The sequence below is a fragment of the Tauraco erythrolophus genome, chromosome 6 (assembly GCF_009769465.1).
Source record: "Tauraco erythrolophus isolate bTauEry1 chromosome 6, bTauEry1.pri, whole genome shotgun sequence".
In the NCBI taxonomy this organism is placed as follows: Eukaryota; Metazoa; Chordata; class Aves; order Musophagiformes; family Musophagidae; genus Tauraco; species Tauraco erythrolophus.
The window spans coordinates 61,953,351-61,976,776 of record NC_141470.1 but is presented as its reverse complement, the minus strand read 5'-3'; the positions used below and the strand labels follow the sequence as shown (position 1 = coordinate 61,976,776).

The window sequence follows — 23,426 nt, the reverse complement described above, 5'->3', positions numbered from 1 at the left end:
CAGATGCGAATATTCACTTCATAGTAGCCTTAAAAACTTCTCATTGCTTTAAAAAAACACAATTAACCATCCTCCAGTAACGTGCACCTGAACAGCCTGATGTGTGTGCCTGCTCCACTGCATCCCTCTGGTTTCCTCCCAGGAGGTGAGATTTGCCTCCCTTCCCAGCAGTGTGCAGTTACACCTTGCTAAGGGGGAAATCTGTGGCTGCCGCACCGATGACTAATTCCTGAAATCCCCCAACATTAGCTGCCACCTCTGTGATTGTGGCTACAGAAGAGATATTTCATATTTCAAGGATATCAGCGTGGGTGGTGTGGCCACATCCTCTTTTAAGTCATGCAGGAAGGCATCAATTACTCTCATGGGTTTCAATCTACAGTGTGGCAAAGCATGATTTTGCTAGTCACACCCAAGCTCACCCGCCCCTAGCCCGTTCCTGAAATATCCTTCCTCCCTATGCTCAGTGTTGCTGACTCCTGCCCATTTGGTCCCCAGCACCGGCTTTTCACCCCAGCTGTGCAAAGTAGAGGCAGGTGATAGGGCAGCCAGCGAAGCTGTGCTGAGCGATGCGAGACTCTCAGCCTGTGAGCCTTAATTCCCAAGGGAAGGAGACTCTGCTGTCCCCACTCACTGCAGGTGCACGTTTCCTTTGGGATGCTCCATGCATCACCAGGCTTCACTGTCTCTTCCCACTGGGTTGGGGTTTCCAGATTTTCTCCTATTAAACTTCATACCAGCTAAATAAAATAAAAGATCCGCAAATGCAGGTCAGCAAATGGCTGCCACACCCTTTGTGAAGATGTAATTGCACATAATCTTCATGCTTTACATCCATTAGTAGCTGAGGAACTATGTCATCTGTGCATGTCACTGCAGGTCAATGAAGCCAGGACTGTCCACCCAGTGATGTGGGCTGAATTCGGAAAGGCCGGCTTACTGAAGAGCTTTGGTCTAGTGTGTCTCTCTTAAAATCTGCACATCGACAAATCTTATGGCCTTTAGTCCAGTGCTGTCATCTCTCAGGGGGTCCTGGTGAGAAGATCCAGCCTCAAAGGGGAGGTGCTGCAGGCATTCTGATTTCTTAACTCTTCATTTCCATGTCTGGAGACCCCAAAGTTTCTCGGCAAGCTCTAGTAGAAGGTTTCTACTTATTTTCTTCATACCCACCGTTGGAAGGAGCCCAGTAGCTCTCCGGCTGATTTTGGCTTTCCCTGCAGCAAGGACAGAGGTTCCCCAGGTGTTACCAGGGACTCGGAGTGCAGTGGATGGCTCCTGCAGAAGCAGAGGAGGTGAGCAATGCCTCAGTCCACTCTCTGATATTGCTGTGGTTTGTGTCCCTGCATCTTTTGCACTGCAAATTGCCAGTCTAAAGCCAAACGATGGAACTGCCTGGTGGGATGGATGGGTAGGGAGCAAGGGGTATGCGTGCATGCGTATGTAAGCTCAGTCCGTGTCCCATGTGGTGGCTGTTGCAGGCTGATGAACCGGTGGCACTGGTGACAACTGACCTGGTGAGCTCGCAGTGCCACAGCAACTGCGCCCAGGAACCAGCTCTCTCAACTCTTTTATAAAGCCGATTTGATTTTTTTCGTCTTGCTTATCTGCTTTGTGTCCAAGAAGGGGCAGACATCAACATCAGCAGAGGTTGCGCGATAAAGAAAACCCATCCACACTGACCTCAGAAATTTTTATTTAGTTAGTTTATAGAAGGGCTATTTATCAGTATTAATCTAACACTGTTATCAGAAGATACTCATGCAACCTCCTGGAAGTACCTGGTTATGTGTAATATGCCACATATAAATAAATGCCATTGTAAATGTCGAGTCATGCAGGAAGATAAATAAATTAAATTTCCTGGGCTCATTAGGGCTGAAAGCTGGGCTTTTATAGCAGGATGAAGAGAATTGCACAATGCAGCTCCATATGGCTTATGAAATGTGTATGAAAACCATTTTCTCCCACCCATCCTAATTATGATATATAAATAGATTCACTATTTTCCTTTGAGCACTTACTCAGCTGGAATCTTTTTTTTTAAAAGACCAGCACAATCACTTGTATGATGCATTTCCGCAGGCCCTTAAAAGATCTCTAAATCAAAATGCAATTATTTATAGCAATAGCATGACCTTTCACTAATTGGGAAAGAAAATGTTGCACAATAGGTGACAGTTGCCATGAGTGCTTGGTGCTGTCAGAAGCCGTTTCGGCATTTGGCTTTAAATTGTAGCTGAGATAAGTGTTTAAATAATGTGTAATAAGTTATTAAATGATGCGTATATATGAGATTTTGTGGGAGCGTGAGCATGCTTATGGAAGGAGAGGAAGGTTTGCCCTACTCGTGGACAGACAGCAGACTGGAACCAAAGCCCCGTTTTTCACCCGAATTTTGGTGGGGCCAAATTCTGGTGGGCTGTATCTGCTAGACTCATGTGAACAGGAGGAGACAAGAGAGGTGGAGGAAGTGGGACGCCAGAGCAGTAAGGATGAGATGTATGTCAAATATATATCTTTTTATTATTCAACATTGAGACTGCGGTAGTGCTTAGAGGCTGACATTTCAGACCTTGTTATACAAGCTACCATAAACATAGTGCGCAGGACAGTCCTGGCTCCAGAGAGCAAGGAAAGCCAGGCTGTGGGACCCACACACAGCACAAACAGAGGGTGCTTTTCCAGCCTGTCTGTAGTCCAGCAAGACCCTCTCTACCCAGAACCGGTGGGTGACATTCACCAAAACAGGCTGGGAGGGGTAGAAGAATTGGCCCTTTGAAGGAGTACGTAGGACTATATGTGGCAACGCAGTAAACAACAGCCAGAGACAGAATAAATGAGTCACTTTTCTAGCATATTTGAATACTGTTTAAATATAAACATTGCAAATGAATATCTCTAACTGAGAAAAAAATAAAATTGGATGCGAAAATACATCAGTGGTATACCGCATATGTGTATAAATACATTACATGGTTTGCACAGTCATTATGCGTCTTCCTTCCGGACCGACTTTCTACAGCCTGATACAGAAGTTGAAACAGAGAAAAACAGAAGGGAAAGGTCTTCAGCTAAACACGTTGTTGTTTTGGCAAGTGATTCAATTCAAAAAAAACTGGGCTGTAAAGCAAAAAACAGTTTCACAACAGACCCACCTCACAGCAAGAGGGGAAAGAGGGAGCAGGAACTGGTGGTGCCTACAGGGTGCTCAATATGTTTCAGTGGCATTTGAGACCAGTTCCACCACCCGTTCAAAGCCTACGACGTTAATGGGGTCCGGAAAATCCTCTCCTCAACAAGAAAGGCTTAAGCACCCTTAAGCCAACAAGAAGGGCTTAAGCACCCTTACAACATCCAAAGTGCTGTACTAGACGCCGGTGCTTAGCCCACAGTGTCCGTCACAAGGGGCGGTTTGCCCCTCACCCTCTGTTAGCGGGGTGTCACTCCAGGGTGGGCACACCAGCCAGGATCACCGCACAGGGGCTGGTGGCTGCCGGGGGGTTGGGTGCTCCCACCTCACGGAGGTGAAGGAAGCCCACGCTGCCCTGGCCAGAGTGCTGCCGTGGGGCCAGCCGGGGCTCGTCGGGGCCAGTTCGGAAACCCCAATGCCCTGGGCAGAGCGTGCAGCCAGGGCCACTCCAAGCCCAGGTCTGTGGGCGCTGCTGCATGGAGAGACGGCAAGAGTCCTGCCATGGCTGAGCAATAGCTCCTCTGGACCTCAAACCTGGTGCCTCTCCCATCAGGCCCACACAGCTGCCCCTGCCCGGCTCACAAGGCGGCAGATAGGGTGCAAGCATGCTCACATGGGACTTTTACAACAGCCTGGAGAAGAGAAGGCTCCGGGGTGATCTTATAGCAGCTTTCCAGTACCTAAAGGGGGCTACAGGAAAGCTGGAGAGGGACTTTTTACAAGGGTGTGTAGTGATAGGACAAGGGGCAATGGATTTAAACTGAAAGAAGGGAGATTTAGATCAGATATAAGGAAGAAATTCTTCACTGTGAGGGTGGTGAGGCACTGGAATAGATTGCCCAGAGAAGTTGTGGCTGCCCCATCCCTGAAAGTGTTCAAGGCCAGCTTGGATGAGGCTTTGGGCAACCTGGTGTAGTGGAGGATTTCTCTGCCCATGGCAGGGGGGTTGAAACTAGATGATCTTTGAGGTCTCTTCCAACGCTAACCATTCTATGATTCTATCTCTAAATTTTAGCTTCAGTTTTGTTTTCCCTCTGTTTCCTTAGAAGACGCAAAGCTACATAGGAGGTTTCTGCTCAAGCTGGGGAGTCAGCGATGTGGCCTTCATGGCGCCCTGTGAGGTAGACGGAGGTCAGAGCACCAGGGCACTGTCCAGGCACAGAACGTGGTGGCACCAAGGAGACCTTGGAGGGAGTCTGTGACTGTTGTGAGGAGCAGCCCTGATCCTTGCCAGCACCACTCCTTCCATGGGTGCCCCCATGGGTGCCCCCTTTTCCCAGCTGGGCAGCGAGGACAGTGATTCCCATGGAGATGCTGAGCGCTGGATTAGGACAAAGTATTTTCCGTAGGAAAAAGTGGCAGTGTGCGCTGTGCATTGCTCCAGGGCACAGTCTTCATCCCCAGCTTCGCCCACAGCCTGGCACAAGTTGGGTGCTGAGGGGTACCTTGGCCTAGGACACGTTTATGTTGGAGAAGAGCGGGGCCTCGGGCAGTGTGGACGCCGTGCTGTCTGCCAAGTAGCCCAGGATGCTTTTGAGTTCACTGCGTGACAAGTTGGCTTTGATGTACAGGAACGCTTCCAGGTGCCTCTTCCTGTGGAAGAGAAACGGGCAGGTGTTATCCTCTCCCACAGATCTCCGTGCGCCAGGTCCCTTGCACCGGGATCTGGCCCCCGCCCCGTTGGCAGTGCTGAGGTCCCCAGAGGATGCCAGCTTGGCATCTGGTGATCCTACATGGGACCCAGCACTGTCCTTGGAGGTTTGGGGTAGGGGAGGGAATCGCCAAGGCAAAGGAGAAAATCAGGCCAGAGTTTGGAATATATAAATAGGCCTTTTTTACTTATTTATTTTGTTGTTCGACGGCACTGGGATTGCCACAGCCTGGGAGGCAGCCCTCGCCATTTTTATAGGCTCAGGCTACATGAACCTCACTTATATTTAACTGTTTTCTGGCTCAAATAAAATTCCATACAAGTATTTGCAAATCTGTTTCAGCATCCCTTACCGGATATCTGGGTATGTCGTGGCAAGCGTTGCAACTTCAATTTTAATAGCACCTAAATCCTGAAGTCGGATTATTTCAGCCAGTTTGGGGAGCGCTGAATTCAGCCACGTGGCTCGAGAGCCCTGCCAGAAGAAAAAGTGGTCAGCAAAGCTCTGCCCAGCCCAGGAGCTGTGTTTCACCAGGGCTGCCACCCAGCCGGCTCCTGAGGCTGGTTCCTGGTGATGGGGAAGGACGCGGCAGCGATTTTAGGTGCCTCATTGTTTTCAGTGACGTTTTTAGCCTAGGCCAGCCTTGGAGAAATTGGATTGGTTTTGTGGTGGTTTTTAATCCTCTTACACAGCTGGCATAGGGTTTGCCATAAGACTGAGGTTTCCACATCCACCTCGACAGGCTCTCTGCTCTTCCCTCCCACCACATTTTCCTTTCCTTGGGTTTCTACACTGCCTGGTGCATGCACGAGGACTGATGGGCAAGGAAACGCACTGCCGCGTGCTGCTGTCCCCCAGCTCCGCACGCGACGTCGCCTTTGACATCTCCAGGCCTTGTCAAAACCCTCTCTCTGCCCACTGAGGTAAAAGCCCCAACTGGACCTATTTTCTGGCCATTGGATCTGCCAAGGCACCGGCTGCCTGATCTCCCAGCCATGCCAGGTGATGCTCAGGCTTGTTCCTTCTCCAGTCAATTGTACATGGGGTGGTGGAGGACAGGGCTTGGCTTAGCTTTGCAGGTAAACTTAGAGGTGTGAAAGGAGGGAGGTGATCTCAGAGGACAGAGAGGGGTGTCTCAGCCACATAGAAAAAGCAAAGATCTCTGGCGGAGGGAACACCTGTGTAGCAGAGACCCAGCGCTGCCCGTTTCAGCCCCTGCCTGACCTAAAAGCAGCAGAGCGAGGGAAATCAAGGGCGAGGGAGAAGAGCCAAAACCCAGACTCCACACAAGTTGTACTGAAACCAGAGCAGTGTGGTGTTTAGCTACATCTTCTGACCCTATTACTATAAATCTTAAAAAGGAAACCACAGCCTACGGGACAAAGGAGGGTGAATCACTCTGCATCCCAGGGAGGGCAGGCTGGAGGCAGGGGAGCCTTCCTGCCCACAGGCACTTGAAGACCTCTTTCTGCCTAAGGTCTTGCCTTCTAGGAAATTAAGCTGAGTTGGAAAGGTTAACGAGAGGCTCCAGAAAATTCATTTTTCTGTTTTTCAGTGTGCCTGTGCCCTGTGCTGTCACAGACACAGTGAGCACTCACGTACATTACTGGCACAGAAGGCTTCCAGGTCGGCAGCATTCTTAGAGATGTTTTGGGCCAAGTTTTGCTGCTGTGCTGGAGTTTTCAGGCTGACTTTCCTCTTCAGCAGCCTCACGATGTACTCTTTCACCAAACGGGCATGGATCTTCTCAACGATAGCCTGTTGGAAAGGAGAGGGGAGCTCATCTATCTTTTGCTTGGGGACAAAACAAACCACATGTGTGGATGGTGGACAAAAACATTTTGAGTGTTGTAAAACATGCCCCACGAAACGCCTGTTGCTGATCATACGTGAGGAGCGGCGCTGGTTGCCAACCTCCCCAGGACTGGTTACATTACATCCTAAATGCCAAGAATTTCTTTGTACTCATACTAATGAAGCATGGGAATTTCCAAATGTTGTTTCCTTCTGGGAAGAGTTGAAGGCATAAAAAAGATCTAATGTGTTTTAGAGAAGAAGTAGCAGTGCTCCAGAAAAACAGGAATTCATGCTGCTCATCCTGTTCCTCTCTCTAATACACAAACCATGATAATTTTAGTTTGGCTACTAAAAAGACAAAGGCAGGAAATCAAAGATTTTTTTATATGGTAATGTTTCACATATACTCCAGCACCTCTGAAAATGTGATTGTGGCTCAGTTATCTGCCATTTGTCCCAGTTGCATCCACCTCCTCTGATCCTTCGGGCAATCAAAAGAGCCATGAGACAGAACCGTGCGATTGCATCTGTGTTTCAAGATTGCTAAAGCAAACCCACACATAAATAAAGCCGTATTTTGGGTGATCCCTAGAGCATTTTCTCTACAGCAAGGGTGTTTTTCTCTGCAAACACTGCAGCAGAGCTTCAGGAGTCTGCTTCTGCTGGAGAAGAGTAAGATTTATACGGGTAATCTAAGTAAACTTCATGCTAATGGAAATCCGGCCTGAGATGGCTCTCTGACACCAGGCCAGCTCGCCAGCTTAACATGGGTCAAGGCAACTCGAGTCGCAGAGGATCAGAGCTGAAAACGCATCCTCAGCGTCCCAGAATCCCTCTGATACTTCTCTTTGACTTACATGGTAGAAAGGGTCCTTTAGGGTCCGGAAGTCTGAAATGTATTTGCTGGTGGTTTTAATGATCTCGTTCATAACTTCATTGCTGGAGTCCCACTTATTTTCGGTAAACTTCTTATAAATTGGCTGAAAAATGGAAAATCTTCTTAGTTCCCTCAAAACGAATTCTTTGCACACATATATTTAGCATTTCTATATGTACAGTATCCTACGTAGTGACACTGCAGCATGCAGCCCTGTGCAGGGATGTGTGACAGCAGGGGAAGAGGGGGATTTGTTGGGTTTGTGCCTCATCTTGGTTCCTCATGATGAAGATGACCAAGAGCTTGAAAGGTTCATAATGGAGATGATTTTTTTATTTCCACATTTTTAATGTTTTGTCCAAACCATAGAATCATAGAATGCTTTGGGCTGGAAGGGACCTTAAAGATCATCTAGTTCCAACCCCCCTGCCATAGCCAGGGACACCTTCCACTAGACCAGGTTGCTCAAAGCCTCATCCAACCTGGCCTTGAACACTTCCAGGGATGGGGCATCCACAACTTCTCTGGGCAACCTGTTCCAGTGGCTCACCACCCTCATTGTAAAAAATTTCTTCCTTAGATCTAATCGAAATCTACCATCTTGTCTGATTAGAGAATTATGGAACCATCAGGGAAAAAAATGAATCATTATGAGATGTTTTCAATCACAATTTTTCTTGGCCATAGTAAATAAATATGAAAAGAAAAAAAGTCCTCCTGCCCTCTCAGATGCCTTCCAAAAGGCCCTACAGAAAAAGCAGGAAAGACTGTGGCTGAACATTCCTGATTCCTATGCCTTCCCCTCCACCACTCTTGCTTAACTTTAAAAGTTTGTGTTTAATATATAAAAAAAAAAAAAAGGAAAAAAGAAAAAAGAAAAAGAAAGAAACCCAAAGTGCCTTTCAGGTCACCTTTATGAAGGAGCCAAAAGCTATGTAATTGCAGTTCACGTAAATTGTGATTGCTTCCTACAGTTTGGAGTGTAAAGACTTGCAAGTTGAGACTCTCCCTCAACTCAGTGATCTTAGATGTGATCAGATGTGTTTTTTGTTCTGCACAGTCATGCCCATGTACCTGCACCTGTTTTGCCCGCAGGCTTGAGGAACAGCTCAAGGAGAGGTGATCCAGAGTTTTCCGACTGAGGCTGAGAGGTGACCTACACCACAGCCCTTCTGAACTCTTCTGCACTTGAATCAGAGATTTGGGCAACCGATAGCAGGGCAGAAGAATGTGCCCGGCACTGGCACAGGCTGAGCCGTGGGGCAGGGGGTGTGGGGCGCGGGTACGGTACCTTCAGCTGCGCAAACAGCTGTTGAAGCAGCACGTCAAAGCCGCTGTTTTCGATGTCGCCCAGAGTGCTGAGGATACTGGCTTTACTGTCGTCCTTTTCTGCCATGTTTTTCTCCGTATAGTCTCTGCAAGGAAATATCAGTAAGGTCAGAAAAATCTGTTCTCCAGAGAGAAATTCGGAGGTCTCCAAACCTTCCTCTGCAGGCGGATGGACCTTCCTCTGCCCTCTCTGGAGTACCTGCCCGCTACCACACTGTTAAACATTGCCTGCAGAGGAAGGAGCAAAGCCTTTTGTTTCGGACCCTTACCTAAAATTCCAGCAGTTGTTAATATTTGCGATCAGTATAGGCTTGTAGTATCTATGCTTCCTGCCTTTCTCCTTAAAGTCTTCGAAAGCATCCTTGTAGCTGGAGGGAGATGGGAAGAGGAGAGGTGGATGAGTGCCAGCCCAGGTGGCTTGGGCAGCCCGGCTGTCCAGGACCTTTTACCGCACCTTTTCAGGAAGGCAGGCAGCTCTTTGGACAGGCGATGTGACAGCTCCTCACCCACTGCTGCACTGATGTCCTCGGCTCGCTTCTGGCCGCTGTAGATACTCTAGAAAAAAACAAACGAGACCAATTTTAAATGCTGCCTACTCCAAAATGACCAGGTTTGCTGGTTAAAAAGGCTACAGATCCTCAACTGAGGTAGCTGCGCCCACGTCTCCTGCATCCCCCCGCTGGGATGGAGCCAGGGACTGGGTAGAGCAGCTATACTTATTTGGTGTGCTCAAGCCAATTTTGAACTCCATTTTCAAATGGGAAAAGAGGTGAAGAAGAAAGAAGCACTAAAGAATGTCTACAAAATAGCTGAGAAAGTGGGGAAAGCAACACCTGGCTTCTTGTACTTTTTTCACTGTGTATCGTATGATTGCATTAAAAAAAACCCCAACAATTTAAGCACAGCCGCCTCAATATATGAAGGGTTTGTTTTTTAAAAATAAACTCTACTAATCCTCCACAGCTAGAGAGGGATTGTTGAGGGTGGGGAAAGAGCATGAGCACTGGGAGCAGCTCTGCTCGTGACAGCCTCCCCAGGATCAAGCAGGGCATCAGCACCGCGCTGCCTCCTCGCTCGGCTAAACCTCTGTCTTGGCTCTCTGCTGCTACATTACCCAGTGCCTAACAGCCCGGCTTCGGCTGGGGGTGCAGAAGAGACCGCACAGGGAGAAACGAAGGCAGCTTTCCTGCTTGTTTTGCTTATAGAGGAGTTTGTGTCCACCACACGCTGACCAGGACGACCGTGCCAGACCTCGGGTTTGGGCTCCCCTGTAACGCTCGCCTCTGCTACTGCCCTACGCAACAACTTGGCTTTTTGCTTTCCTAATTTGACTATAGTTAGTTTCAAATCCTAAACACAGAGAGGATGCAATTGTTTATTTTTAGTCTATATCTATATTACCTGGATAACAAATATTGCGAGTAGTTCGCTCTGAAAATGCCCATTTATTTTCTCTGGTTCTTTGTCTTCTTTCCATCTTTGGATTTCTTTATCTAAACATCTGGTCAGTGAATTTTTGATAGTAGCCTTTAGGGAACAGAGAACAACAGCATTTATCACAAAGTGGATGCAGCAGCTCCTGCCTTAAGCAGGTTTCACTCACCCACCCTCTGTTTGTCCATCTGAGCAGACTTTTTCCTCAGCCCTGGCTGAGAAATAAAGGCTTTTTGTTACAAGACACTTTACCCACCGCTTCACGGCAGGAAGGACAACCCCCTCACAACATCCATCTACGCAACAGTGAGTTGAATGTTTCAGCACAGGAATGAAGATCAAGATCCACATCCCTGCCCACCACCCTGCCACGTACGTCAGCGGTGATCTTGAGGGCAGGGGTGGGGAAGGTCACTGGTAGCTACACGTACCAGAGCCCAAATTCCCCCAGCCATGCATTGCCTGTGCGCCACGCTCCATGCTACCCTCTGGGCCTGGCTTTGCAGTCCTTTTCCATGAGAAAAATCCTTTTTCTGATGCCTTACAAGCGCTGGAGAGTCAAACAAAGCGTTCTCAGTTTTTCTCTGCTCTGACCCCTCTTGCGTGCATGCGGGGCAGAAGGGCTCTCAAAACGGTGTGCCCAGTGGCTGGCACATCTCTCTGATCACCAAGTGCCTTGTCCAGGCGCTTTGCAGCCCTCACACCCGTCTCTCCCATCTGCAAACCATCACGGGCTACAGCTAAACCTGGAACTTGTCTTCTCATTTTCTGGGAATTCCAGCCCAAAATGCCAGAAGCACTAAGCTATGGGAGTACTGTAAAAGTTGCTTCTTTTTTCCATTAACACAAAAGTGATCCAAGAACCAGAGCAACTGTTATTTTCTGCAGATCAGGCGATTCGCCATCAAAGAGACACATTTTTCAAGACCAGACATGCATGCTTTGCACTCATCCAAGGTCTGGCACCGCTGCAGAGACCAGAAGTAATTCTGAATCCATTATCTGTGAGAGGGAGCATAAATCCCTCTGGGGATTTAGCAGACCACCGGAAAGTTACCCGTAAAGATTTGTTGTTGGATTTTTCCCCACCTTCCTATCACAAGGTCTGCAAGCACAGAACAGTTCCTTTGGGATGGTTCCCAGGGCAGAAGGCTGAGCTAAGCAGAAGTTTGCTCTGCAAGTCCCATCTAGCAGAAAACCGACCTGTCCCCAAAAAGAAACAAAAGCATTCTTGCTTTTGCTTCTCTTGGAAAGGTGTGTGACTCACAGCGGAGAAGTGTGCATGCAGGGACAAGTCAGAGCTCCTCCAAGGAGTCGTATGAGAGCAGTAAAGGGAAGAGGAGGGACTGAACAGATTCTCACCTCTTCACTGTCAAGGTATTTCTTTTCAAGTTCTTTGCTCAGACTTGATGGCAAAAGGCTTCCAAGCTTAACTTTTTCCAACTCTTCTGCTAAAACATGATCTTTTCTCATATGTCTGGAATGAGAAAGCCAAACAAACACATTTTCCAAGGGCAATGTAATTCAAGACAGCTGTTGATGCAAATCACTAACACTTTTTGAGGATATGAGTGAAAAAAACAGATGGAAATGTACATTTGTGCACCCTCAGCAAGTTCGCCGATGACACCAAGATGTATGGTGCCGTCGACACGCTGGAAGGGAGGGATGCCATCCAGAGGGACCTCGACAGGCTGGAGAGGTGGGCCCGTACCAACCTCATGAAGTTTAACCAGGCCAAGTGCAAGGTCCTACATCTGGGTCATGGCAATCCAGGCACAATTACAGACTGGGTGGAGAATGGATCGTGAGCAGCCCTGAGGAGAAGGACTTGGGAGTACTGGTGGACGAGAAGCTCAATATGAGCCGGCAATGTGCTCTTGCGGCCCAGAAGGCCAACCGCGTCCTGGGCTGCATCAAGAGGAGCGTGGCCAGCAGGTCGAGGGAGGTGATTCTCCCCCTCTACTCTGCCCTCGTGAGACCTCACTTGGAGTATTGCGTCCAGTTCTGGAGCCCCCAACATAAGAAGGACATGGACCAGTTGGAGAGGGTCCAGAGGAGGGCCACGAAGATGATAAGAGGGCTGGAGCACCTTTCCTATGAGGACAGGCTGAAAGAGTTGGGGCTGTTCAGCCTGGAGAAGAGGAGGCTCCGGGGTGACCTTATAGCGGTCTTCCAGTACCTCAAGGGGGCCTACAAGAAAGATGGGGAGAGGCTGTTCAGGAGGGCCAGTTGTGATAGGACAAGGGGTAATGGTTTTAAAATAGAGGGAGGTAGATTCAGGTTGGATATTAGGAAAAATTTTTTACCATGAGAGTTGTAGAACACTGGAACAGGTTGCCCAGAGAGGTGGTGGATGCTCCATCCCTGGAGACGTTCAAGGCCCGGTTGGATGAGGCCCTGAGCAACCTGATCTAGTTGGAGATATCCCTGTTCCTTGCAGGGGGGTTGGACTAGATGACCTTTGAAGGTCCCTTCCAGCCCTAATGATTCTATGATTCTATGATTGTCCTTAGTCCAGCCAGGGGTGAGGGTGGGACCCTGAGCAACCTCGGGGAATGGAGTCATGTTCTGCCGAGCTCCTGGGCACTGGCCACTGTGCTGGGAATGGGGAACCCAGAGCAGCAGGAGGGACTAGTCCCAGGACACAGCCTCTCTCCGTTAATATAGAGAGGTGATTAGATGAAAAGCTGGTGTTTTGTGGCTAGTTGGGAACAGAGTGAGCAGTATCATATCCCACTGCCATGTCCCCACCACATGCCGGCTGAGTCGCGTGCTCCTGAGCAGCTTCGAGGGAAGAGACCTGCCAGCCGTGGGGGGCTCAGACCAGCACTCGTGGGAGGTCTGATTTGGAAGCAGCCTCTCCCTCTGGAGCTGCAGAGAATAACCCTGAGCATCATGCAATCCCCATGTCTGCACATGACTCATCTCTGTGGGGGAACACTGCCGCGCTCCTCGCACACGGGCTGTTCCTGATACAATGCTGGAAGCTGGGACTGGGCTGTCGTGCAACCCTCCTCCTCGCTGCTCCCTTCACTGCTGGCTGTGGAGAGAGGTGACACCTGGACCTGGCCTCTGGGAACATCCCGCAAAGCAGCCGCTGCCTGGGCTGGCACCATCCCCAGCACTGGGCTGCATTGCTCTGGCTGAGCCCTGCTCCTCGCACCTACTGATTTCCAAACACATGCTGGTTCAGGCCTGAACACCCTGACCTAGAGCACAGCACCAGCTCTGGAAAACTTCCAGGATCAACACTGACTCACTCTACTATGTCAGTGAAACAAGAGAAGGAAAAAGTGGAGGTGAAGGTTGAACGGCTTTAGAACAGCAGAAGGAACTCTGCTGGTGTATTTACTGGTTTTCACCTAGGAAATGAGAGCCCTTGATTCTCCATCCAGTACTATAAGCCACAACAAGGAATATTTTCAGTTCTATAATACACAGGGCTTGTGAGGATGAAGGGCGATCAACCCTTGGCTGATGATGTCCTCTCACAGGAGCTCACCCTTTGGTCTCCTAACCTGGAGGAGAGCACAGACTGTGGGTGATGCTTAAACAACATCCTCCGTGCCCAGGATAATTGCATCTCAGGTTGTTCTATTTATTGGCTGCCCCCTTTCAGGTCCAGGGGCCTGAAATTTCCACATTTTCCAAGAATGAGTTCAGATCTGCAACTGGAATAGAGATCAGGGCAATGAATCTGCCCAATTTACCCCACAAGTGAAGCCCTAAACATCTGTGTGTGTGTCTGTTGCCCAGAAGTCTGAATGGTGGGGTTAGTCCTTGGATTACAGACTAGCAGCCTCAAGAGTGTCCCTTCTGATTCTCCTGGTCAGTTGGTGTAGATCAGCATGACACCAGTGACACCAAGACCTAGCCACAGACCAGCCTGCATCACAGTGATATTGATTCATAAATCAAGCAAATGTCTGGTTTTGCAGCCAGTCAACCTGTGCTGATCACCAGCGATAAACATGTGTAAAAGCCTCACTTACTTTGGATAAAAGTTGTGCACCCATGAGAGGAGGAGATAAATATCCTTGTCTTCCAGATGCGACTCAGCATTTTTCATTGCCTGGGAGGCAAAATAATTGTGGTAGAGTTCTGCATATGTGCTGAACATGTTAAACTCCGGAGGATAAAGCTGTTTAATGTATTTTACAACCACCGTCAAATCTTCTTTCATTGTCTTTCCCATGTGCAGGAGGTTCTGGCCAACTGCAGAGAGGTTCTCAGTTCTAGGAGTATGACTTGTGTCTTTCATTCGAGTCTCTACTGACTCCTTTACTGTAGCCATCCAAAGCTCTTTCCATTTTCTAGGTCTAACCTGCATGTTTTGGTCAGGTGGATTCTCCAACATGTAGTTCTGATCTTCTTTCTCCTGTTCTTTCAGCACATCTACTGCCTGCTGCAGCAGTTCAGGGTTTGTTTTCGCCAGAAGAATAGAGTCTTTCAAGATGCTGAAGACTTTGTGCTTCAGAACTTCGTAGATGGACTCGACATCTTGCTGGCTGATGTTCAGACCCTCCTCACTTTTGCTAGACAGGCTCTTCTCCAGGACAATCAGATGCTGAGCGGCATCGCAAAGCTTGTGCTCTTCAAGGAGATCCATGACTTGCTTGACTGATGAAAAAGAAAACAGCCTTTCTTTACCCAATAGCAAAGATTTAAATTCCTATTTTATATAAAATGATGGCTCTGGAATACCTTTTTTAAAAAAGTTTATATTTCTATAACACTAGATCTTAGGCTTCTCCACCATATAGAAAATCTTTCTGTTTATTTAAAATTAATATTATTCCTAGCCCACCTCTAACTGGGGCAATGGAAGTTTGAATACCCATCACTAATGTGTTACATATGGACAGATATTCATGTGCTACCCATATTTGTTTCCAAAATTCAGATATGTGGAGGTTTATTCATTTATTTATTTATTATCTCCCCTCCCATTAATACAACCCCAAGTAAGAAGCATGGCTTTAGAAAAAAACATAGACGGACAGATGTACCTAAATAAGATGTGCTAGAGGAAATACCACATGGGTTTTCCAGAAATAGGCTGGCACAATCCAACCTGTGAAATTTTTTTGGAGGGCACATTTAGCAGGCAAGACAAATACAATTGAACTCTCTTCTGAACTACAGCCAGTTACTCGATACAGTGCAACCTCAGAAATTATTAGTTAAACTAGAGAAATTATGTCCCAAAAGAAGTTTTTTTAGGTGTGTAAGGTTTGTATGGAAAGCCCTGGGTGGAGAAATCTTACGTTATTCATGAAATTTATCTCACTTCATGTTCTCCTTAGAGACTGTGGCACAAAAGCTGGGAGTGCCCTATTGGCATCTGCTGATTACACAAAGTAACCGAAACTGAGGGCTTGGTGTATTATACAGGAACAACGAGATAACTTGAATAGTAAATGGGCTGAAATTTAATAGCACAAAGTATAAGATAGATACAAATTCGATAGAGCAAAAGTTACTTAGCAACAAATAGGATTTTCTGCTGCAAGCTGGATATGACTCAGCTTGAGATGGAGGAGGAAGAGGGATGCCTGAAGAATTAGTAAATCATTACTGTGAGATGATGGTGGGAAAGTCAGGTATGACCCCAGCCTGTACCTAGTGAGGAATGTCCAGCTGAGATAGAAAAATGGTAACACTTTGTACCAGGCATTGGTGATATCTCATCTGGAATATTTTCTGCAATTCTTGTTGCTTTATTTCTAAAAAAGACACTGGAAATGGGGCAATGCAGCAGTAAGAACAAAGGCACGAACGGCCTGTTTTCATTAGGCTTGGTTCATTTAGCTGAGCAAATTTGAGGCCAAGAAGGGAAACCATCAGTTAGGGAAAACATGTGACACATGCAGAAAAGAAGCCAATCAGACAGGTAAAGGCTTGCCTGGTAACGAGATAATTTGTACTAAAAAAGCGAGACTTTGGAGGAGCCCCCCAGTAAAGGAGGTAGGACTAAAAATGAACTTATTTTAAGGTGCAACTTGCTAAGTTTATGAACCAGGCAATGAGATATGTCAGCTGAGGTGTCAGGTGAGCCTTGGAAGTGCAAAGAGGCACTCTTCTCTCCAGTTCTGGGTTTCTCTACACAAGTTTTTTTCTACCTCTCTAACCACTCTGCAGGGATGATGCCCGTGTCTGGAGGAGCTGTATGTTCAGGAGGAACAGACAGAGAGGTATGCCTTGGTTTCTCACCCACCCACAGATCTCTGTGCTCCCATGAGAGGGAGAAACAAGTTTCATTTTGGACAGAAAACCTGCAAACTGGCAGCTCCTCAAGAAGCGTGCCCTTGGTACCAAAGGACCAGGACTTGAGGTCATGTCCCCCCCAACCCATGTTTCTCCAGGCTCCTTGGGTAAGTCACTTCAATCTGTCAGTGCCCTTGTTTCTCAATTCTCCACCTCATGCAGCTCCTCTAAAGATAAGTATGGCCTACGAGGTGATGCAAGGAGGATGGAGGAGCACTTACCACTGGGTGGCTTGGTCTTTTTCATCTTCTTAAGTGCACTCGTAAGGATTCCCTTTATTCCTTTCCTCCCCTTCTCAAGGCTGTCCCCAGCAGAGGTGCAGCTCCCATTGCTTGTGATGGAAGATGCACGTGAGGGTCTGCAGGCTGCCTCTGGCCTTTCACTCATCTTCTCCTGGTCCCTGGACCAGATCTCTTCTCCAGAAGGTTCAGGACAGGCAGAGACTTGTTCAGCTACTGATGTTGAAGGGTTTTCAAGCTGCCTGTTTGCACCAATGCAACCCTCTGATCCATCGCGTATTCCAATAGGACCACTTTGGAAAAAAGGTAACATTTTCATCATTTTCCTTCTAGCCTGTAAATTTCAGAAAGAACTGGTCAGATTATAGCAGTTTACATAAAAACTACAATGGCACAGTGTGACAAGGTGTATTCCCATTAAAAAAACAATTCTGGAATGAGTTGTCCCTGTGTGGGTGGTGTGGGGCGCAATAAACACACATGTGGTATGGGTGCAGCTCTGCAGGAGAGCTCTTGAGCAATGTCACCTCAGGTAGCTGAGAGGATCGAAGCAGCTCTGGTCCAAGAAAAAACTTAGAGAAAACTGATGAGTGACTTTAAGGGTGATTTAGATGGCCTGGTTTGAGACCTTGAGCCTGTCTGGATATAGGGCATCTCTGTGGGATGCTGTGGCAGTGAAGTGAGCACGGATGCTGCACACGAATTAGGTGGGTGGGGTGGGACAAGTGTCCTGTACCTATTCAAAGCAACCACAAAACTCCCGTAATTTTATATGGCATCAGGATCAATGCCAACCTTCCTCAGGGCCTGTTTTTGCTGATCTCTGCCCATCTAGCTGCAGATCCATTTGTGGAAGCATCCATGTAGCTTCTTGCACACTGAGTTTGCAAGTACAGTGTGAAAATAAGACAAGTCTACCAAGCCAGGTATGCGTCAGTCTTTGCTAAGCAATAGTCCTGCTGGTTTAACTGTGTCCCCATTGAAGCCAGTAATAAAATTCTTAGTTTTACTGAGGAGAGCCCCAGAGAATGTGGCTGAGAGTTCAGAAACATCTGGGATGTGAAAGACGTGGTTGAAAGGATGGGAGTGTGGAAACACAGCAGTATCTCCTGATATGAACATGACTTCAGGCCCAAAAGCCTCAGTCAGAAGCATGGCTTTGATGCTCTGTGTGCTGTCTGTGTGGACACAAGCTCAAGGACCTGTTCAGACCCTTCAAACCCACTCATAGTCTATGTAATGTCATTTTCAGAATGGTCCCAAGGTAAGTACAGCATCCCAAACAAGGCAACTTCAGCCTGACTTGTTGGGTGTTTTCAAATACGAGGGCATGATTATTGTCCCATCGGTTTATGTTGAAATCTGAGGCTGCAGTGTGAGCAGTGGCTTGTGCAGAAAGAAACGCTAGTGAAAAGGGCTGGTGGAGGGGGCAAGGTTCTGACAGCAGGGACTAACCAGACTGGACTTTTGACCAGGGCTGGTGCTCATCCAGAGGGTCCTTGCCTGGCTGAGAGGGAAACTGCAACAAGGCACCAGGATTGGGCTGGTTTAGCCTTTTTTAAACAGACATTATGCTGCCAGAGTCCTGCTCTACCACCAACACTCCTGCGCTACAAATAATTGACGATAGAAATTTGCTATTGTAACAACATCTTTTCAGAATTTCTATTTAGAATTATTTATTTTTTTGAATTATTCTAATTTTGAGATGTATTTATGTATCATTTAATATCTTGCAATAGATTTATTTTCATAATTACATTCATTTATGTAATGATCATAAGTATATAGTTATTATAAATAAAGTGACTCATAGTTTCCAATTCTTGTTCAAACAGTGCTTTTTTATATGTGACTTTCTGGTTGATCAGTGCACTTCTGCATGAAGAGCTCTCAGGCAAGTTTTGACTTACTTGTACCGCATCGGAGCTGAGCAATTAGGCTTTAAATAAAGGAAGAATTTGGCTCCAGTTATGAGGCCACAGTGTGGTGATCTTCAAATACCCTTGTTAAGTTTATACTGTTGATGTGTATCACATTGATACAAACCATGATATTTATTTCTGGAGAAACTGTTTGGAAGACTGTGGCTTTTCATTTTGATTGCAATTCCTCCGTCTGCCTCCCGGCTGCTTAGAGAGCTTTGGAACATCAAGTTAGTGGTAGCAGCCAGGTGATACAGAAAGCAGTTACTCTGGTATCACTGGGAAGCATTCCTTCTCGCTGCCAGGTCACATTTGGGATTAGTAATGCTATTGCTTTTAAAACACAGTGAAGATAAAAACTCATTTGGGAAGGAGAGAAAGGGGTGTGGGTGTGCATGATCTGGCTGGCTCCCAGCTAAACTGGTGGTCTGTGACCTGGGGCAAAGTGTGAAGCTACTCAAGGAGCAGGACGGCGGAGGTGGCCGAGAGGCGTTGGGTTGCTGCTCAGCGGAGCCCTCGTGCCCCAGGGCTGCGGGGCTGCGGCGTGGGACAGCAAAGGGGGCCCCAGCACCGGAGCTGCCCAGCAGCAGCAAGTCGCAGCTGCGGCTACCACCTACCTCCTCCCATTGCACGTTTACTGGGGGAGGAGGGAGGAAAAATCTCTGTGGTTCACTCCAGCTACTCTAGTCAGGATGCCCCGTTAAAATCCTAAAAACAGTGGAAAAGAGCTCCTTTTTCTTCCATTTCCATTAAAAAAAAAAAATAATCATGGCAATCAGGATTCTCTGTAAGTGCTTGGGACTTTCGTAAGTTTTGTAGGGTTATTTTCCTAGCCTGCATTTCCAAATATGATGCTGTGTTTAGATTCATTCTGCCAAATCCCTTCTTTCCTGTTTGTTCAAGCACAGACTCAGCCAGTCCTTTCTCTCCTATTATTGCAAACAAAGCATCTATTGTTCCTATTTTTGTTGTTTTTTTTTTTTTTTTCTAAACAAAGAAGGTACTTCTCCCTTTCCTATAGCCAAAGGTGACTTTCAGAGTCTTTTTCATGAAGTCATATTTTCATGAACGATGATCAGAAAGGCGGATTTCAAAATGGTTTTGCTTCTTCTTCAATGCTAAGATGAACGTCATGTATCTTTGAAAACCATTGAAGTGACACTACACATAAAAGAATCCATAAGGGAACAATTAAGCTGGTCTAAAGCTTAATTTTTAATTGCTGGCAGAACTTTGTCCTGGTAATGCTCTGAAAGGGCCAGGTGCAGGGACTGGCGATGCCCGGGAGCGAAGCAGGTAGCTGGGCATGTGCTGCCAGGGGCTGCAGCCCAGGCGAGCCCCTGCAGAGCCCACCAAGCCATCAGCTGCAGAGCACCCCTGTACCCTGACTTGCCTAAAAAGTCCCACACCGGAATCAGGAGAAAATCACCTCCAGTGGTTTTGCCCACATCAGCAGCGTGAGAAGTGTTGGCAATATCGGCGTGTCAGGGCGTGCTTTTCCGTCTTGAACTACTAGACATGGAAGGAGTTAAGCATCTGGGTACAGCTGTCAGTGCGATAGCTGCCACGCTCACTCACATTTGGCACCCTTGAATGCTCGCCCAGCGTTTATCCGTTTGCTGCTGCTGTTTTGCATGTGTTTGTACTGGAAATACCAGTAAACCCTGCCTTGAAATGCAGCTTCAGTCACTTAGGGCAAGTGGTACCCAAAACTCCCCCATCTCTTCTCTTTATCATTAGATGGCCAAGCACTTTCTGTAAGAAACACCTATAAGAACCTTCCTATAAGAAACTTTCTTAAAGAAAAAAAACACTTCCCTTTCTACAAGAAACACTGAGCTAAAAGGAGGTGGCACCAGTAATGGCCGGAGGCCATGGGCAGGAGATGCCTGTGCGGGCGCTGCTCCTTGTGCCCACACCCCCCCCACCTCCAGCATCCACTCCTGGCCGCTGTGGCAGACAGGACACGCCAGGAGCTGGGCTCTGGCTCAGATGGCCACGGGCTGTTCTTGTATGCCTGTGTTCTGCTCGCAAATCAAAGCTTGTTAAAACTCCATCAGGCTCCTAATTATTGTAGCAGTTAACATTTGGGGAAATGCTGAATCATTTCCCAGGCACAGAGCTCAAATTCAGGTCTAGGGAAATGCAATGATTTAAGGTCAAAACTTGACATAGATCTCAACTCATTATTATTACTAATTTCCTGTTAATTTATTGTTACCACCATCATCATCCTCATTATTATTATGAGCACTATAGTTTGTGGTGGGGGAGGCTTTAGCTCCAATTAGTTTTGACATAGGATATTCAGCTTATGGCTTCCAACCAGAAGAGCAGCACAGCTCACATAGCATCATCTTCTGCTACCCTGTAGAGAAGCACCGTACCATTAGGACAGTGGTGCTGTTGACTGCCAGCGTGGCTGGAGACGGACCCAGTGAGCTCTCCGCATGGTGCCGATCACAGCACATACCCTCGGGGCCGGAGCCTTCCCTGGGTGGGCAGCAATAGCAAGGGAAACACCTGGAGCAGAGCCATGACACAGAAAGACACAACCTGAACTCTGGGCCCAGTGACTTCCCGTTTTCTCATTTTCATCCCTCTCGGAAACAACTTTCACGCCGCACGCTGAACAATGAGCTTGTTTGCAAGGGGCTCATGGTGTGCCAGAGAGCACTCAGGGGAAGAGGTCTACTGATTACCCCTCTTCTGAAATTTTTCCTGATCTTTTCCTTGACTACTTTTTCCTGAGCTGCTACTAGTATTAACAAGTATTTGTTTGGATTTTTAGTCCTCTCCAGTCTGCTGACTTCTAGGTCACAAGGATTTCTGCCTTGCTTTAGTGCAAGTCCCTCCCTCTGCCACAGTGTCTCAGAAATCTAAAGTTATTTAGCAAAGTTTGTTCTTTGCATTCGCATCAGCCTTTTATTCCACCCTCTGCTCCCTTTGGAAGTGGGGTCACCCCTGCCCACACGAGAAAAATAACACCAGGTCAAACCATCTTTTGAAGCAGTAAAGCAGTGCAGCCAGTCTGAGTTTAGTGTACCTTGGCCTATGCAGTGACACCTAAATAAGCTGCTAATAAAGAGTCTGTGGAGATGCCAGCAAAGAGTCTTCGGAGATATTAGCCCCAATCTTTGCGAGTTGGGAAGCCCTCCTAGGAGGTGGGTTTTTCCTACCAATTTTTGTTAGCTGGCCTGGGTACTGAATGGAGACACTGAGAAGTTGGGGCCTCTCACTTGGTTCTGCCTGAGAAATCACAGTCTATAGATGAGCTGGGCCACCAACACCCCCACCCTGAAATTTTACTGTGCAGCTCAAATCCATGCTCCAGTTTGCGGGCCCCTACGGGACACACACCACCCCATGTGGTCCAGCACCATCTAGATGGTGGCCAAGCTCTACTCCTAATGGGATCAAAAGCTGAGAGGAAACAAACCCCATATATCCAGTAAAGAAGTCAAGGCAGAAGCAGAGCACTCCTGGGGGACTCAATCCATGTACCTCAGCAGCATCAGGCATCCCCATGGGGCTGGGGGTGACGGAGAACCCAAGGGACCTAGGGGAATGGAAGCAGCAGACCAGGCAGAGGATCCCAGGGCACCTCACCTGGCTTGAGATGCTTTAAATCAGTATTAAATCATGTTATCACCTGTCTTGATAACAGCATAGATACTGCTACACAGTGCCCCCACCATTTTTAAACGATAATTTGGTTTCACTAAATTACTGAAGCCCAGTTGAAAATGGTCCTGTAAACCAGCATCTCCTGTTGTTAGTGAGAATTTTTCAAACAGCGAAAGAGAAGAGAAAATTACACATATATATTGTAATTGGGAAAAAGCAGAGAAAATGCAGTGTCATAAGCTCCTTTTTCTTCTTGCTTCAAATCTGGGTAGTATCATTATAAACTGCTGCTGCTGAAAGAGAAACCAGCTGCTGCTGTCTAGGGGTTTGTTTTCCTATTACTATTCCCAAAGCCAAATCCTGCATTCAGGCTGGGAGTTTGCAGAGTTCACTGCTAGAGCTAACAGTGACTAAGATACACAAATTTCCTGGGAGCCAGACCTAGAGCTCCTGGATCACTCACCTTGGCCAGCACTTCCAGACTCTTACTTTCCAGGCCTCTTTTTACAGAGAGAGTGAGTGAAGCAAACCCAAACCTGAGTTTTCCAAAGCGCTCTGCTCCTATTTGATGGGCTCTGTTGGCATTGACAAGCCTCAAAGTCCGTTGGAAAGTGTAAGGAGTTGGATACTTTGGAGAATGACCGTTCTTCAGGTTTTCTGCTCTGAACTTGGGTGTGATGGCGAGGGACCATGGCTTCTAGACCAGCCATATGTTCCAGTCCCACAAAGTATCCTCCTCACTTTGCAGCAGCCTCAAGAAGTCCTACATTAAACACACCGAGGATCCTAACTCTGAGGTTGAACCCTTCAATTTGTGCCCGAGGAGCTAATGCAGTGGCTATGAGGTGGCTGCCCAAGGGTAGAAAGGAATTTTGACAGGCTCTTCAAGTGCTCTGGGAAAAGGCAGAGGTCCTCAGGGCAGTGGGACTTCCCTGACTGGCAAAAAAAAAAGTCACAAAACGGTGACCATGGCAATGCAGAAATGTATCAGCTCAGCACGGTGACCCTGGCAGGGTGCAGGGTACAGAGGCTGCCTGGGACCATCCAGGATTCAGGCACTGAAATGGTGTTTTTCCAGTGCAGATG

At 47.5% G+C, this 23,426-nt stretch overlaps 1 protein-coding gene across 1 annotated transcript; it reads right to left on the bottom strand.

The window, feature by feature from the left end:
- Window positions 1–4,641: 4,641 nt before the first annotated feature.
- Window positions 4,642–17,113, bottom strand: TNFAIP2 (TNF alpha induced protein 2). Its single transcript, XM_086613937.1, has 11 exons — window positions 16,771–17,113; window positions 14,275–14,902; window positions 11,642–11,756; window positions 10,247–10,372; window positions 9,300–9,400; window positions 9,115–9,213; window positions 8,808–8,931; window positions 7,497–7,619; window positions 6,445–6,600; window positions 5,195–5,316; window positions 4,642–4,783 (listed from the first exon to the last, which is right to left on the bottom strand). The coding sequence occupies exons 1-11, from the start codon at window positions 17,108–17,110 to the stop codon at window positions 4,642–4,644; spliced, it is 2,076 nt and encodes a 691-aa protein (XP_086470063.1). The 5' UTR covers window positions 17,111–17,113.
- Between the last annotated feature and the right edge of the window lie 6,313 nt (window positions 17,114–23,426).